This window comes from Fistularia commersonii, chromosome 26 (assembly GCF_037954325.1).
Source record: "Fistularia commersonii isolate RoL2024-O1a breed Wild chromosome 26, RoL_Fcom_v1.0, whole genome shotgun sequence".
Classification (NCBI taxonomy): Eukaryota; Metazoa; Chordata; class Actinopteri; order Syngnathiformes; family Fistulariidae; genus Fistularia; species Fistularia commersonii.
In genome coordinates, this window is record NC_141309.1 from 7,230,983 (window position 1) to 7,246,270 (window position 15,288).

Genomic DNA, 15,288 nt, shown 5'->3' on the forward strand with positions numbered 1-15,288 from the left:
TCTCCTCCCACACATTTAAAAAAAATAGAATAATGGAAACTGGGTCCTTACCCCGCCACCACCTTTTTTTTTTCTCCTTTCCCAGCCACGTTTCTGCTTGGATTTTCCCCCAGTACCTGGAGGAGCTGTCTTTAACAGACTGAAAACTCATTTCAACGCAGCTGACATTTCACAGGCACGCAGGGGCCTTTTTTTTTTTTAACCTACTGACAGTTTAAACTGTTGTACAAAAAGACATTTTATTCTGGCCGGTCCTGCGGCCAGGCAGCTGCACGGGACGCAGACAAAAGGTCAGGACGGAGTTGCAGGCGTTTTACCTAATGGGACGCTTTCTCTGGACGTGTGAAACACTTCACTTATCACAACCCCCGGCCATCAGATGGTTAGAAATGTGTGTGTGTGCATGCTTAATGTGCACACGTTAAAGGGCAGTTCCATTGGTCTCTGCACACTGGTCATTTTTGCTGTTTTAAAAAAAAAAAAAGCAGTGAGAAAATTCCACCTTCAAGCGACCAATCATGCATCACCACCACTGTCCACCAGGGGGCGCAAAAACCCACTGAACTAACTGAATTTCAGACTTGACCAAAATTGAAATAAATGATTAAAAAAAAAATAGGGGACACACTTAGAAAGCCTCGTTTAATATAAAAGAAGTTAGATGGACAGTATGCACAGGCAGGCGAGTGCACGCAAATCTGAGAAACAGAAAACATAGTGTGATATCGACGAGATCTCGAGGTGAATCGGGAGAGAAGCGCGGGTGAATTGTATTGTTTTGTTTTTTTTTACTCTTGAGTAAAAAAGGTCTGAAACGCCTCACAAATCCGTGGCAATTAAAAAAAAAAAGCCTAAAAAAATAAAAGAGAAAGAAAAGTGCTGAATTATAATTTAATTACCAGAAGTGGTGGCACAGTTTTCCTACGCACGGCTGCGGGGAGAAATTCACATTTCGAACCCTCGAAGCAGCTGATCAACAGTAATCTCTTCAATAAGTACCATTAAAAAATAATAAGAAAATCTGCTGGATTATTTCTGGTGTCACAGCTTATTTCCAAGCCAACATCATCCTTCTTAAAAAAACAAAAACTGCACACAGACCCGTCGAGTATTCTCCCTCTGTGTACCGGTGAATGCACCAAACAGCTGCGCGTCTGAGAGAACATGTACCTTTTTTCGTTTTTTTTCCATTGTGAGTACTTCTTAATCCTTCCACCGGATTAGTTTGAGGACTTGAAATGCTTGTTAGATGTTACTGAAGTCGGGCTCTGGGATTACTGGATATTTAAGGGGCAAAACTTTTTTTTTTTCTAATATAAACAATAAAACGACGGTGATCAAATGCCTTTGAGTACGTGTCTGCGAGTACTTCTAGAAGAGGGTGTTTTTCGATCGGAGACGCACGTTTGACGGAAGTGAAGTGCAACAGAATGGTAACATGTGCCAAAAAACTGGAGGACGATCAACGACGAGATTATTCAAGTTTTTTTTCAAGAGGAATTTGCGCCACAGAGCGCTCCGCCGTGCGCGACTTTCATTAGTGCGCTGCACTTCTGCCACCACGTCAGCAGGGGGCGCCAAAACGCCAGTCTCCGCATTGAGGCAGATAATCAGTCACTTCATTATCTCGGGAATACCATGGTTACCAGTCACATTCATGTTTTTTTTTTTTGTTTTGTTTTTTTGTTTTTGGTTTAAAGCAGGCGCCAACCGCATCGCTCCACGCAGGACTTAGACGTCCGTCGTGCGGATACCGTCATCATCCAGGCTAAAGGGGAAGCCGCATGCCGTGTGAGGCTGAGGCTGCGAGCGGTGCCTCCGGCGTCCGCACGCCACATCCCCGGATGCTGTGAGAATCCCGAGTCCGCCGCCGCCGCCTGACGGGACACCGGGGCAATGGGTTGGAGTGGAGAGCGAGTTAGAAGAGGAGGAAGTGGAGGAGGAAGGCGAGGAGGAGAGCGAAGGCAGGGTCGGGGCTGGGCCGAAAACGCTGTCCTCGTCCTCGGCGTCCAGGATAGCGGGCTCGGCCGGGGGGACGGGGGTCCACGGCTGCCAGCCCGGGGCCACGGAGCAGGATTTGATAAGGGGAGGTCGCTTCTCATCGCTCTGCTGACCCCGACAGGAAGAAAAGGCATTGTGACTTCGATAGTGAGGGGACGATCGCTTAAACGGTAATCCCTGCGGAGAGACCAGAAAAGTACTGCGTCAGGAGGAGCCGACGCGCGTCCAGGTGAAAACAAGCACATGGAAAAGATACTTTATTTTACAGTGATCCCTCGCTATAACGCGCTTTACTTTTCACGGTTTCGCTACTTCACAGATTTGCATCGTGCATTGTGTTCTGCATTCTGATTGGCTAAAAAGTCACTACGCTTCCTCTCTACCTGTGTGTCAATAACGTTGCAGTTGAATATGTACACGCACGTTACAAAGCTTGCCAAATTTACATTACGTACGTGCAAATTCCCTTGCAATTGTGAGTTTCTCTAAAACCCATAATGTTGATAAAACGCCCTGGACCGACAAAAGCATCTGGGGCAGGGCCCAAAAGGCAGCGGAAGACGCTATCTATTGCAGATAAAGTTAAACTTCTGGACATGCTAAGGGAAGGTAAAAGCTATGAGCTGTCAGTCGGCAGTACGGAATTAATGACTCTTCCGTTCGTTCCATAAAGACGGGAAGAAAAAAACATAAGGACGACAGCAGCAATGTATAACAGAGTATTTAATTGTATAATAATTGTAAAAAAAAATAAAGGTTTCTACTTCACGGATTTTGCCTATCACGGGTTCTTTTTGGAACGTAACCCCGCCGAAAAACAAGGGTATAGTGTAAATCCTAACCTTTTCGGGACCTCTGAAATCCTGGATCTTCATCTTAATGTCTCTGATCCAGCCATGCATCTCCTCTGGAGAGTCTGTCTGCAGAGAGAAGATGCCGGTCCGACTGTCAGCCCTTCGTTTCAGATTAAACTTCACATTATCAGTCATCTATTCTGTGTGATTTTAACGAGGACACTGAAATATTAAACAGACCGACTTGCGTGACTTGAATTTATTTTAACAAAAAGAAAAAAAAGAAAAAACATGCATTACTTATCACAAATGCAATTTGAAAAAAAAAGGGGTAGAAATAAATACATTTACAACTGTAGTCTTTAAAAGGAGTACTGCACTTGGGGTAAAAAAGAATAAAATAAAATAAAATAAAAAAGATACTGTTTCGCTTGTTGTATTGTACAGGGCATAAATAAAGAGGATGCGGTTATAAAACGATGAGCAAGATGGAAACAGAGGCAACCATGTCATATATCCAGCTAAGGAGAGTGAGTATAATTAGAAAATAAATGTATCCGCGAGGAAATAACAGAAAAATTAAAGATACTGCCAGATAGGTAATACATGATGTAATATTGGACAGGAAGAGGATCAGTTAATCATTGTATTACAAAATGTTCAAGGACACCCCAGAGCAACGGCCAGTAGATGGACGCGGGCATTGGATTTTACATCTAATATCAAATTTCCCTTTTTTCTTTTTGTTTAAAAAAAAAAAAGTTTCAATCCTGATTTCTTTTTTATTATTGTTTTTATTAAAATAAAGAAATGCTCGACCTCGCCCTTGCTTTCTTTCCCCGAGCACTTCCAATTTGATGCAACCCCCTGGCCCAAAAGTCAGCTGTCATCCCGGAGGGGGGGGGGCAGGATGTTTTTATCGTCATGGTAACAGAACTCTACACCCATTTCACAAAAACAGACTTCTCATGCATCTTGAAAAGGGGGGTTGTTTGTGTCACACTTCAGCAGCAGAGCATTTAAAATAACAAAAACAGCTCAAAACAACCCAAGGGATTTAAAAGAAAATAAAATAAAAGTCACACCTGCTGGTGTTTAAAAGAAAAACACAATGAATGCACTTGTACCTGTATGTAGAAGGTTCTGGAGCTTGTAATGATCTCAAACAGGTTGTCCCTCAGCAGAAGATCACTGAGGGGAAACAGATGTCAGATTATTACCCACTTAAAAAGAATATATAGATTGTGTACAAACTGAGGGGGCGAAACATTGGAGGTTCACACGGCTGAATTGCAGAACAACACCAGCAGAATCATGAAACGGAAAAAGTGCCACAGGAACCACCTACACTTAAAGTTTCACAACAAATGTAGAGGTAAATAACCTCTATATTTGTGTGCCTGTACACTGGAAAGTATTTATCATGACCAAAATGTACTGCTGACCTACTAACTAGCCAGCTATGGGTTAGTAACTTACCATTAAATCTAATCGTACACATTGGCTAACCTCAGCAGGACATGTACATACTATTAGTTAAATTGATTTCTGCAGCTTGTCTTTAATTATTTGTGTTTTTAACATCATCTCATCTGTGACTGTAAATTAAATAAAATTATTATCAATTTTTTTCCCATATTTTTCTTCCAGATTGACTTGAGAGCATTTTCTAATGATTCGGGGAAAACAAGAATTAAATATGAAAATGGCATTGTACGGGGTTTCTGCATGTATCCGCTAATATCATTTAAAACTTATTTAAGCCACCCAACTGCAGATACGTTTATTTATAATAACGTCAATCATTTACATCTGGGATCGATTTCGTACAGAGGACATACAACCTACACAATCATCATAATTAAATTAATTTAATATTAATTATTTCCATATTGATTTTTACCAGACTGACTTAAGAGCATTTCCTAAAATGTGAAAAAAGCATTATACAGGGTTTCTGCATGTATCGGCTTTTTTAATTTAATGCTTTTTAATGCAATTTTAAACAAATTGAATGCCCATATCCAACTGCATATACTTTTATTTGTAATAATATCAATCATTTACATCTGGAATAGATTTCAAGCAGTGAATATGTATATATGAATTAAAGAATCACATGGATTTAACTTTGTGTATGATAATTACTGTATATTCTTAGTTTGTTTCCTTTTTGCTCCTACTCTGGTGTTGGGTTTTTGTGCATTGCCGGAACACCTGCCATAATAGCCAAATAAGCTCAAAACTGCTCAAACCCATTCAATATATATATATAACCTAATCAAAATAAATTTCGAGTTACAATGTTTTTTTCCCCCATCAAGTGTTTTAAAATTTTTAAAAGCTCAAGACTTTGAGTTTAATGTGTCTTAATGCTAGTTAAGACCTTAATTTTTGTGAAATATATTCAGAGATTTTTAAAGTGTTTTAATGATCCCTAGGAACCGTGAATAACTATTACCATTTAATCTATTCAGACTATTTAATAAATTAAATTAATTAATTTCAAATGCTCATCTATAACCTTTTGCATTCTTTAACATCACTTTATCTGTGATTGTAAATAAAATGAATTTAGTATTCATTTTATTCCATACTGCTTTTTTTTCCCTAGAAGGTATTACGAGCGTTTTCTAATAATTCGTGGCCAGACTTAAATGTGAAAATAGCATTATACTGGGTTTCTGCATGTATTGGCTAATGTAATTTAATGCTTTTTAATGCCGCTAAAAAAAATTTACCGCCCATGTTGAACTGCAGATACCTTTATTTATAATAATGTCATATCAATGTCAAAATAATCATTTACATCTTGAAAAGATGTCGCACAGTGGCAGATATGTACATATTAACTAAAAATAAATGTCAATTAATTGCCTCCAGACATTGCATTTAATGCTTTTTAATGTTATTAAAGGTCTTAATGTTTGCAAGTCTTCAATGACTTAATGTGTTTTCATGACCCGCGGATATTCTGAATAACTATTACCATTAAATCTCCTCATACATAGTGAAGCTCAGCAGAACACGTATTTACAATTAATTAAATTAATTTCAGTTGTTCGTCCTTTTGTATTTTTAGCATCACTTGTGACAAATTGGGGCCGGTAAATTAAATTAATTTAATATTAATTTTTTCCATATTGTTTTTTCCCCCAGCTTGATTGAGGAGCATATCCTAAATGGTGAAAATAGCATTATACTGGGTTTCTGCATGTATCAGCAAATCTAATTTAATGCTTTTTAATGCCCCTTGTAGTGCAACTTTAAAGAAATTTAATGCCCATGTTAAACTGAAGATACATTTATTTGTAACAATAAATGTAATTATAACATTTACATGTGGAATAGATTTTGCACTGTGGCAAATATATATGTATGAACTGCAGCATCACATTTAAATTAAATTAATTTAATATTAATTTTTCCCATATATTTTTTTCTTTCCAGATTGACTTTAGAACATTTTGTAACTATTCAGATGTGAAAATACCGTTATAATAAGAATTTGGGGTTAGAATTTGTATATGTCCAGACCATACAAAACAGACGTGGGCATTTCACAGCACATGGGTCACATCAAGCCTGTTTTGCATTTTTTATCCCGCCCGCCAAACAATTTTCTTTGAATATTTGAACAAGTATTATCAATCAGTACTGAATTGAATACATTTTTTCCTTTTTTTTGATTTTGTATGAATAATTACATTCAAAATAATGTTAATATATTTATATGATCATTAATGATTTTAAAGTTGAAATAAAATGCCAAAACATTCAAATATTTAAATTGCAATTTTCATTTTCTTCAATTCACATGACACCTAATTAGCCAACGCATAAAAATTAAATAGCCAGCCAAAATAATTGCCCACCCGTGATATAGAACATACTTTGATATAGTGCCCAACTTGAGTCAGTGTGGCGTGATGTATTGTTATTTGAGTTTTTATCACAATGAAAGTTGATTCAACCTGCCTCATGAGGATAAAGGTTTGTCTATGATGCATATTTCTTAAATATCATCTCCCCGTTGACCAAATAACGTGCTTGCGCGCATGTCTGCGGTCATATCCACTCACCCCGACTTGACGAGACACTCGTGGACCTTCTGGATCTCCCGGAGAGGAATAGCTCGCAGAGGTTCCTTCTCCTGAAACCCGTGAGCAAGTGTTCAGATACAAAGAGTTGCAGAAAAAAAAAGCCGAAGAAAAAAATTCGGAGGAATATCCTCTTACCGTCTCGGATTTGTAGTAACTGACCGCGCTGTCGTCGAGGGTGAAAAAACGCCTCTTCCAGCTTTTCCTCTGGAACGAGCGTATTTTCCGACATCAGGGCGGCTCTCGGATTCAAAAACCCGGTCGGTTCGGCTCGATACTCACCAGAATCCCCTGTTTGACGCAATATCCGGACCTGAGCGTGCCCGGCCTGACCCCCTTCCTCTCTCTGCCCTCCGTCTCCTCGGCTTCATTCTGCGATGTTGCATCGAATTTATCTTTATTCGCGATCGCCAACATAACAACGGTGCTGAATATATATTAGAGTAAACAGATTTTTACACGCTACTATAAAAAAATTGACGTCAGAGGCGTGGCCGTGACGATTTTGCCAGCCCGCCCTTTTTATTTACCTGGATGAGAGTCTGCACGACCACGCCGCCGATGATCTCCGTCTTGTACGCCTGCTGCTTCCGCACGCCGTGGATGTCGCTGATCACCTTGGCAACGTCCAACCTTGGCGGCGCTGGGCCAGACTTGGGAACCTGTCAGCAAAGCAGAATAAGGGATTATTCCAAAAAAAAAAAAAAAAAAAAAAAAAAAAGGACAATTTGGACTCAAAAATAAAAATTTAGGTCAATCTCTTTTAAGATTTTGTTGACCTTTTTAAAACAAAATGGGAAACCTGCTTTAAAGCTGACGCCGGCAAACCGTGACTTGTTTTCAGCCAGTAAATCAAAACAAATAAAATATCTTTATGCAGTTTTTCTGATATTTTCAAAGCATAAGAATGAGTATTCAAATGAAAACATTTTTTTCTGTAAAGCAACAGTGAATATAGAGCGAAAGACAAAGACGACGAATGTCGAGTGATTTGGGTCTCTTTTTTTGGGAGAAACCAAAATTTCGGTTTGAGAAGATCATTATTACGATGATTTACAAAACTGGGGGTGTGACCTTAAGAGGCCTGGATTGGCTACAATGGATTATAGTTAACAAAAAAAAAAAATAGGAATAAAAACAAAGCCACATCTTGAAAGATTTAATTTGTTCCCGCTTTTGTATGCTGAAGTTTTTTGGGACCATTTTCTCTGTTTAATGCGGTTTTCTCGTTCCTTCTATTGGAAACAAATTCCTAGAAACAAACGGATAATTGACGTGCGGCGCAGCGGTTAGCGCTTCCGTCTCACAGCGAGGAGGTCTCTGGTTTGATTCCGTGTGTGTGTGTGTGTGTGTGTGGGTGTGTGTGTGTGGGTTCACTCCGAGCTCTCAGCTTTCCTACCGCAGTCCAAAGACATGCAAGACGTTCATCTCACGCCCTAAATTACCCAGATGCGTCAATGAGAGGGTGAATTGCTGCATGTGTCTTTTCTGATGAGCGAAAGTGTGTGTGTCTCTATATAATGAGTGAACAGAAGAGCGAATGGTTGCATGTTTATATAACATGTGAATGAGAGGGTGAATGATGGTATGTCTTCTCATAACGTGCAAATGAGAGGGTGATTTATTTTGTCTTTTTAAAACGGGTGAATGACATGAAAATGGTTGCATGTCTTTACAACATGTGAATGATTGTTTGTCTCCTTATAATGTGCAAATGAGAGAGTGAATGGTCTATATGATGAGTCAATGACACGGTGAATGGATGTATGATTTCTCATAATGTGGGAATGAGAAACTGAACGTCTCTTTAAAATGTGCATATAAGTGAGTGAATGGCTGCATCTCTGGATGAGTGAATGCGAGGATTAATTATTGTTTGTCTCCTTATAATTTGGGAATGAGAGAGCGAATGGTTGCTTGTCTGTTTGACATATGAATGACAGGGTGAGAGGTTATTCTTCTCTGTATGACATGTCAATGAAAGGGTGAATAGTTGTTCGTCTTCTCATAATACGGGAATGAGAGTGAATTATTGTACGTCTTTTTAGAGCGTGCAAATGGGAAAAATTGTTTTATGTCTCAACATGACACGTCAATGAATGAGTGAATGATTATCTCCGCAGAATAAGCAAAAAAGAGAATGAATGGTCGCGTGTTTCTTTTATGATATCCGAGTGAGTGGATATGTGAGTGTCTAGGAGAGTAAATATATGATGAGTGGATGAGAGGGTAAACAGTTGTGTGTCTCTATGACGTGAATGAGAGTTTGTTTCATATAATGTGGAAATGATTGAGTGAATGTTTTCATGTCTCTACATCATTCGCCTCTCACCAAATGATGGCTGGGACGGGCTTGAACACAGGATGAACAGTATACAGAATGAATGAATGAAAGCAGATACTTTTTTCTTTCTTTTCACCATTTTAAAAGTGAACAGCGTTCAAATTTTCTTTGATTATTTTTAATACAGTAGTCCCTTGCCATACCATAGTCTCACTGTATTGTGGATATTTAAAATTTTTACCGTATGTTATTTTTTTCTCTATTTGACAGGTTTGGAGGTATAAATCCATTTTTTTATTTTTAATGGTAAAATAAGCATTTTCTTTTGATTATTTTTAATACAGTAGCTCCTTGCCATACCATAGTCTCACTGTATCGTGGATATTTAAATTTTTTACCTAATGTTATTTTCTTCTCTATTCGCCGGGTTTGGAGGTATAAAATGTATTTTTTAAATTATTTTTAATGGTAAAATAAGCATTTTCAGGCTGAGATTGGCTCAGCATCATTCACCACATAGCATGCATTCGGCATCTCGCCGTGTCCATTTCGCACCGATGTGCGATCGCTTCTCATAGTGTTACTATGCCATGTTGTGTTTGTGTGAATTATCCATGAACGTTTTTAATTTATTACAACCCATTCTATGACGCCCAAACGTTCTGCACCTTCTAGGGCATCTGGCATTAAACCTAAGCGGCAGAGGAAGATACCAACCAAGTTAATTTTATAATAAATATAAATAATAAAAGACAAATATGGTCGCTACGTTGCCGATTTTTGTTTATCGCGGCTGGTTCTGGAACATAAACGAAGGCCTACGATAGTTCATTTATCGCCTCTAGCTGGGGGGGGGTCATCTGTATTATTTCATCTTAATTTAAACATTGTTACACACGGTTACAAGCTATTGATGTTGAGAGGTCTTGGCCAAGAGCTGGGGGGTTCTTACTTCCCTTCCCTCAATTTGTCTTATTCTTAAATCTTGATGCCGAACAGCCGCGGTGCTTTGTGAATACATCCAAAAGGTTCTGTGGAGGTTCAAAACAACTGTCGCTTACGGGAAAGGAGGAGGCGGGGGGGCTTTTACATGACATTGAACAAAAGCACACATGTTGGCATCCGACGGGTAAAAGGGAAACTCGGGAGAAGAGCCTTCATTCTAGTAATAAGCCAGCAACAAACCACTTATTATAACCAAGGCCGGCCAAACGTCACTAAGCGAAACGTCAGAAACAAAAAATGGGCACTGTAACGCCACAAGCGTCATTCTCATAAATCGGGAATGGTAACCCGAGGCTCCAGCCGTGCACAGAAACACCATGGAAGATTGGAAAAAGACTGCCACGTTTGGAGCAGACGGCATGAAACCACCCGGTCCTGTTTTGCATCAATAATTCACTCCGCTGTTTCCCGGTTCTTGAGTTTTCGATAAAAATGGGCCGATACGGAAAGAGCCGATACTTCGTATCAGGCCGAGAGCGGATCGTGACGTCGATTTCTGGGGAGGGGGGGCAGAAAAATGTTGTTAAGAATAACAACGCCCGCCGAGGTTGCCTCTTTGTTGTTTTTAGGTTTTAGCGTTCACCAAACAGAGGCAGTCTTCTTCCAAACACCCAGAAGTTACTGAAACGGACAAGGGACCAGACATTTTAACTTTTGCAGCGGCGAGAAAATAAATAAATAAACAAACAAACAAACAAATAAAAAAATAAATAAATAACTAGATAAATAAATAAATAAATAACTAGATAAATAAATAAATAAAAATTTTAAAAAATGAATTTAAAAAAAAAATAAAATTTGAAAAAAAAAAAAATAAAAAAATAAATAAAAAAATCGGCCAAAAAGGGGCAGTTCCCCAGTAGCAGCACTGCTGCACGCTGATCGGACGTTAAATTCAGAGGCAGCCGCGACGGTCTGCTGTAAACAGCGGTAGAATTTTCAAAAAATTCCCCCTTCTCCCATCCTTTGGTGGTGCGCCGCCCAGATGGCCCTTCTGAACAAACCGCCCCTGCACTTCTGACATTGCTGGTTTTGTAATCCGACATCTCGGGGGCATCTCTGTCATACTGAATTAAAACTTTGGTTGTTGCACACTATTTGACGGAGTCATGTGAATAAAATATTTTTGCACAACAGTATTTAAATGCTGCTCAGTTGATTGAGTTGATTGACATGGGAAACCTATATCATCAAGGAAACCCCTAATGTGGACACATGAAGTGCTTGCACTTGTGATACTTTGTAATTTTTTATTTTAATACTTCAGTATTTTATACTTTTAATATTTAATCATTTCAATATTTTAATATTTACTTGCGTTGCTTATTGAGTGATATAATGTTGTGCATTCATGTCAACCCAAAAAGAGCAGGAAAAAAAAAAACACACTTACACTAAGTTATTAATTCCGAATAAAAATAAAAAAAATTCTGCCTCTACATCACATTTACTTGGGAACCGAGAAGAGGTGACAAAAAGAGAAAGAGAGCGGTGTCACACCGACAGCTAAAAGGGAAGTGAAAGCGAGTGTGTAGCACTGCTTCCTGTGTCAGCATGCAGGTGAAAGAAGGAGAACAACTTCTTGAACCATCTGGATGTCACCGGTTTCCACGCCCCTCCCGTCTAGCAGTACCCACATCAGTGTGTGGTGAAAATGTGAGCACGTGCACGCACACACACACACACACAGACACACGCAGTTGCATTTTGACACCTCAGTTAATGTGACGCAAGTCCTCTATCTGTGTAACAATCTTGCACGTTCATGGTTTCCCTGGTCAATTATATAGGAGTGCTTTCACAAGTTCAACAGCTGTCGTTCAAGTGTGTGAGTGTGTGTGTCCATGTCTGTGTGTGTGTGTATGCACTCACCGTAATCTTGCTGGCTTGGTTGAGAGCTGCAACCCAGTCCCTCATGTCCGTTGCATCGTTGGCTTGGAGGAAGTACCTCCGGGACACGGCGTTGATGACTGCAGAAATAGATCGATATCGGTCACCATGGCGACCCACAATAACACCCTTGTGTGATTTTAAATCACATGTGTTTGAAAAGTCGTTTTGCCGCTCCGTGCTTCTGCAGAAAAATGACTCACTGTCTCCAAAAACACTCACCAAAGCAGAACTCCGTCTTGGGCTTTTGCTTCGCTGTTGCTTCGTTTACCTGCGAGGGAAAGAAAAGAAGAAGAAGATGTTTCCAAGAGGAGGAGCTGTCGGCTCCGCCGGCGCCGGCGAAGCCACATATCATTATTTCCGGTGAGCGCGCTGACATCTGGAAAAGTTGCGCGGAGCCATCGGCCACAACCGAGGAAGTCGGCGTCGACCGGGGAGCGTTACCTTGGAGATATATGTCAGTCTCAGGCTCCCGACGAAACTGGCTCCGCTGGGCAGGTTCTGCCGGGAAATGACACAAAAAACACACAGACTTATCATCGGCACAGAGTCCAAGGTTGCATCACCTCTATTGATCAGTTCCACGTCCTCTCTGATTGTTTGTGCAAGCGCGAGCACCTGAGGGTTGTCCATGTACCACAGCAAAGCGTTCCCCTGCGTGTCCAGGATGAAGTATCGCCTCTGGAAGCGACAGCTGTTCTCCTTCTCCTCGATGTCCAGGAAGCCGCACACGCGGTTGAGCCGGTCCACGTACGGCATGCTGCCGCTTTCACATATCACTGGAGAAAAAAAAAAGGGGTGGAGGCGGAGGGGGTTCGAGTAAAATGGAGGGAGAGAGACGGATGGAACAAAAAAAAAAAAAAAAAAAAAAAAAAAGCCAGACACGTGCAGATGCGGAGGACGGGCCATCTTTTTCGGCGCTCCCCCCCCCCCCGAGAAAAAGACGCGATCGCACTCAGCAGTTTTTCATGTGACGTGATTCAGACCGATCAGCAAACCCACCCGAAGCCCGAGGCTGAGCCGAGGCTCTCCGCCGCAGCCAAAAATTACAGACTGCGTTCAAGATCTGCACACACACGCACATTTCCGCTGGCCCGAAAAGAAGCGGGGGGGGGGGGGGGGGGGGGGGGGGAGCGCTGGTGAGATTTGTTCATTAAGATGATGCCATGCATGTGAATCACCCGCAGCGGCTGACCGGCTGACTCCTCTGGGACGCGCGTCGAGACGCAAGCGTTTATAAAACGTTCTCCTCAAGACGGGAACGGCTAAAATACTTTCGGAGTTTTTCAAGGGTGGGCAGGGGAGGAGGGTAAAAAAAAAAAAAAAAAGAAAAAAAAAAAAGACCTCCGGTGCAGTGGGAGGTCAGGGGGTTATAAAAATAAAAACCCCGTCCACTCAGGGTTACAGGTATAACTCAAAACTCAGCTGACAAGGTTGTTTTTTTGTTTTTTTTTTTAAATAAGGATGAAGAGAAGAATCATAGTTCTGTGAAATAAAAACAGTGATCGCCATGGAGCACGTTTCTCTTGAGAACATGCACGCCATCCACCAGGTGATGAGGAATGTCACGGTGTGGGTGGAGGAAAACGCTTGAGATGCGTGTGTGTGTGTGTGTGTTTGTGTGTGTAAGTGAGTGCTGATGGGATAAAAGTAGGTCAACGACACAAACTTGCGCAGAGGACCTCCTAAAAACTTGGGTCTTGACAGTATAGTTAACTGAAAATGAGGTCACCGAGGTCACATGATAATACACACGCGTACACACACACCCACACACACACACACAGACGGCCTGTGTCATTGTCTTCCCCGCATCCATGAAGGTGCGGTGAAACCTTCCCCGGCTCGCCGTGCCGGTCCGGTCGGACCTTTTCCGCTCGGAGGAGCTTCAAGGAAACGTGGCCTTGCTGCTCCTCGCCTGGAGGAGAACCAGGATCTTCAGGAGATCCGAGGAGGCCTCACTTGTCGGGGGGGAAGGAGGAGGAGGAGAAGGAAGAGGAGGTGGAAAGAAACATGTTCCACCTGTTTCTTCTGCGGATCTAGAGTCCAAGACCGGATGTGCGCTTTGGCACAGCAGCCGGAGCGTCAGCCAGCAGATATCAATCCATAGATCCATCCATCCATCAATCAATCGATTACTAATCCATGCAGGGCTTCAGAAAAAAACTTCCCCAGAAGCAAACTTTCAACTCAGATCCGTGCGTGTGAGAAGGAGGGAAGACATTTCTTTGCAGTCTCTCTCTCTCTCTCTCTCTCTGTCGTTGCGTGACAAGTTAGTAACACTTGACAGCCCCCCCCTCCTCCGCCCCCCACGCCAGGGCGTTACGCGTGCAACGTGATCGCGGTCACGCAAATGAAACTTATTTTTAATTTCCTTTTTTTTTTTTTAAAAAAAAATTAAAGTTCGGAATCGCCTGCCAGCACCTGTGGACCCGCACGGATCGACGTGCGCGGCCACCGAGAGGCACCGGATCCGACGGCGGATCGGATCCTCCGCGGGCCCGCCACACCTACCGTGCACGGCCACACACACACAAACACAAACACACACATATATATATATGTATATACATACATATGTGTATAGAAAGAGAGAGAGAGAGTCGCACATGCACGCACACACGCACGAACTTACCCGTGTGCGCCACAAAGCAGCGCCCAGCTTCGCTCCGCTACCGGGCCCGCAGGAGACACTCGGCTTCGGCGCGCATGGTGGAAGAAAAATACAACTAAAAACAAAACAAACAAACAAACAAAAACTTCAAGTTTGAAGAGGTCCGGAGGCCGTGGAGGTATTCCGTTTATTTATGTGATCCGATAATGGCAAAGTCGTCTTATTTTCCGGGTTGGATGTTTGGGTATTTGAATAAACCAGCCCCGGATGTGATCTATGCGCTCCTGCCGGGTCCTCCTCCTCCTCCTCCTCCTCTTCTTCCTCCTTTTTCCCCTCCCCCCAACTTTATTTAACTTACAACTCGTGAACAAACAAACATGGCTGTAAATCTAAACATGCATCGGTGACTAAGACTAGTAATCTTAAAGGGAACAGAAAAGGGTTTGGTGTTACCTTAGAAGTGCGCAAAGTAAGACAGAGTGGAGCAGGAACAAGTAAAAATTGTGTATGATTAAAGTAGCAATTTTTTTTTTTAATCCAAGTGGGAGCACAATATATATTAAGCTTATTAAAGCTAATGGAATATTAATCATTTTTTTT

The 15,288-nt window shown here is 41.4% G+C and overlaps 1 protein-coding gene across 2 annotated transcripts; it reads right to left on the reverse strand.

Moving 5' to 3' along the window:
* Window positions 1-631: 631 nt before the first annotated feature.
* plekha2 (pleckstrin homology domain containing A2) lies at window positions 632-14,848 on the reverse strand. Of its 2 annotated transcripts, XM_086173959.1 has the most exons (12): window positions 14,710-14,848; window positions 12,693-12,853; window positions 12,519-12,575; window positions 12,297-12,345; window positions 12,057-12,154; window positions 7,426-7,557; window positions 7,178-7,267; window positions 7,034-7,102; window positions 6,878-6,948; window positions 3,923-3,986; window positions 2,844-2,921; window positions 632-2,178 (listed from the first exon to the last, which is right to left on the reverse strand). In XM_086173959.1, exons 2-12 carry the CDS (start codon window positions 12,831-12,833, stop codon window positions 1,732-1,734), a joined length of 1,296 nt encoding a protein of 431 aa, XP_086030085.1. In that variant the 5' UTR covers window positions 12,834-12,853; window positions 14,710-14,848; the 3' UTR covers window positions 632-1,731. The 2 variants fall into 2 exon arrangements, with proteins under 2 accessions (XP_086030085.1, XP_086030084.1); XM_086173958.1 differs by lacking the exon at window positions 14,710-14,848 and having other exon boundaries at window positions 12,693-12,964.
* Between the last annotated feature and the right edge of the window lie 440 nt (window positions 14,849-15,288).

Excerpts from the sequence above, each read along its gene's own strand:
- plekha2 (XM_086173959.1), bottom strand. The coding sequence starts at position 12,833 with ATGCCGTACGTGGACCGGCTCAACCGCGTGTGCGGCTTCCTGGACATC. Across the intron at positions 12,346-12,518 it reads GACTGACATATATCTCCAAG|GTAAACGAAGCAACAGCGAA; the intron begins GTAACGCTCCCC and ends TTTCCCTCGCAG. Across the intron at positions 12,155-12,296 it reads CAAGACGGAGTTCTGCTTTG|TCATCAACGCCGTGTCCCGG; the intron begins GTGAGTGTTTTT and ends CTATTTCTGCAG.